Below are 2,696 nucleotides of genomic sequence, written 5' to 3' on the forward strand. Positions count from 1 at the left end.
TTTTTTTTTTTTTTTTTGCTTTCAGGAATCACAGTCCTGCCCTATCCATTGAAAACTTTAATATATTTTGCCTAGTTTTCTAGTTGTTTTATTAAATCGGTACTAGTTTGATACTGTTTATTTCATCTTGGCCTGAAACTAGTAGATTACAATTTATTGACACTTCTCCCCATTTCAAAACAGGATGAGAAGAAGTTTGGTGTGTTTATTTTTTAATGGAATAGAAAAATGAATTATTACTTTGAAAAATACCTATTATACTTATAACTACTTACAGAAGCCCATCGAGACATTATTGTTATCCCCAATTTACACAGCAAACAACTGAGACACAGAGATGTTAAGTAACATTCCCTGGATCACAAAGCTAGTGAATGACAAAACTAGGATTTGTATATAGGTCATCTGGTTTCAGAGCCATTGTTCCTAACCACTATTGAGAAGGTTTCAGAGGAGCTAACAATGTTAAGAGCATACATATGAGTGTTTGAGGTGTTAATATTTATATATACACAGTCCCAAATAAAAACATTCATATTTTCATATTTTAAGCCAATGATAATATTTGGCTTACATTAGAAGATGCAAGAATCTAAAATATATATAGATCTGTCAACCTAGGGAAAAAAAGATACTTCATTTGGCACCATAATTTTATAAAAGCATAATCATCTTGCAGCACATAGTTAACAATCTTAAGAAATATAAAACTATTAATGAATTAACTTTATTTCCCCTTTTATATAAAGAAACTAAGACTGAAAACATGACGTGGCTTCTTTGGTGACACACAGCTAGAAAAAAATGTGGATTTGAGATTGGAACCCTGAGTCTAAGAATTATCTACATGGATGATGATTACAATGTTAGTTTTTAAGTAAAGAAGTAAAATATTAAAAATGGTAGGGGTAGTTGTTAAGTAAATCATAATGCAAGGGATAAAATAACATAGAACCATCTTTTTATAAATAAAAAAATATTTGACAAAAAGAAAAATAGTAGGTAAGATAACAAATATGTTTTTATAATATAGACTATGAAGAAAGTCCTTGCTTTTGATTTGTCCCTATACAAACACTGGAACATACTGTTAATTGATGATCATATCAGGACAAAAAAAAAGTCCTTACTTTTAGTAATTTCCACACTAAAGTACTTTCTTAAGAGATACTTTTTCTTTAGAGTCTGCAATTCTTACTTAAATTCTTATTTAAACTCCAGGTATTCACAAAACTAGATTAGTGTTCTATATAATTTTCCTGGAAGTTGTTGCCAGGGTTCTGCCTGGTAACAATTAGTTAAAATATAAAATAGTTTTTCTGGAAAAAATTATTATTTCCATGTTCTGCATCTCAGCAGTGTTTAATCCATATCATGTCAAAATAATCAACTTATTCAGACTGTCTTTTCATTTGTCTGACACCATGAACAGAGGTGAAGTAAATAAAGTAGGCATTAGTACAGCTTCAGGTGATGTGACTGATAATATTTTTTAAACCAAGCAAGCTCTTTACCAACTTCAAGTAGCAAAAGCTACTAGTAAAGACTTAACCTGGTCCTGAATCATACCATTCTTCTCCAAAGATCATGTTTCCATAAAGACCCAGAAACTTGACCATGGAAATACAAAAAAGTATTTTTGTTTACTTCCATTATTTCCATTAATATAGTAAAGGATTTATTGTGTGAAATGGCCTCAATGAAAATTTTTATATGATGTAGGAAAGGCAAAGCCTGATTTCTGTACTTTCACACTCACCTGTAGCAACTACCACTAGACTTGATCTGTGTTGTAATAATTCCAAGAAAAAAATATGTATTTCAGGAGGAAATTTCAGTAAATGGGCTGATCTTCACATTTAAAAGTCAGTGTCCATAACACTATAACCAAGAGATTTGTCGTTTCAACTTCATATCAGTATTTTATGTTATTTTAAAATATAAGTGCTTACCTTCTTCAAGGAAAAATTATTTTATATTTTAACTAATTGTTACCAGGCAGAACCTTGGCAACAACTTCCAGGAAAATTATATAGAATACACATCTAGTTTTGTGAATACCTGGAGTTTAAATAAGAATTTAAGTAAGAATTGCAGACTCTAAAGAAAAACTATCTCTTAAGAAAGTACATTAGTGTGGAAATTACTAAAAGTAAGGACTTTTTTTTTTGTCCTGATATGATCATCAATTAACTGTGTTCCAGTGTTTGTGTAGGGACAAATCAAAAGCAAGGTCTTTCTTCATAGTTTATATTATAAAAACACATTTTTATTTATTATCTTACCTACTGTTTTTAGGTTTTTAAATTAGAAATTTAAAAATTTTTCTGTTTGTCTACTTGCAGGAAATACTAAAGAATGAAAAATACAGGGAAGAAATGAAGATAAAAAGCAAAATATTTATTGAAGAAGGAAAGCTCCTAAGTAAAGAGGCCAACGAGGAACTCTTGCCTCCACCAGTGCAGACTGAAGTTAAAGGGCATGCCTCTGCCCCATACTTTGGAAAAGAAGAACCCTCGGCAACACCCACCAGCACTGGGAAAACCTTCCAGCCAGGGTCCTGGGTGCCACAAGATAGCAAGAGCCACAATCAATGAATTGCACAATGGTAAAAATCATTTTACTTATACAGATATGACTATTTAAACAAATAAAAAGTTTAAAACTTAATTATCATTACTGAACTTATAACTTAT

At 30.7% G+C, this 2,696-nt stretch overlaps 1 protein-coding gene across 1 annotated transcript in view; it reads left to right on the plus strand.

Annotated features, from left to right (window-relative positions):
* Positions 1–2,696, plus strand: part of Ndufaf2 (NADH:ubiquinone oxidoreductase complex assembly factor 2) — a 274,128-nt gene that overhangs the window by 185,241 nt on the left and 86,191 nt on the right. Inside the window, exon 4 of the mRNA XM_010626936.3 lies at positions 2,346–2,608. Coding sequence (XP_010625238.1) covers positions 2,346–2,597 — 252 coding nt within the window. The 3' untranslated portion in view covers positions 2,598–2,608. The remainder of the gene's footprint in view (positions 1–2,345; positions 2,609–2,696) is intronic.

This window comes from Fukomys damarensis, unplaced genomic scaffold (genome assembly GCF_012274545.1).
Source record: "Fukomys damarensis isolate Sample0158 unplaced genomic scaffold, DMR_v1.0_HiC HiC_scaffold_1, whole genome shotgun sequence".
NCBI lineage: Eukaryota > Metazoa > Chordata > Mammalia > Rodentia > Bathyergidae > Fukomys > Fukomys damarensis.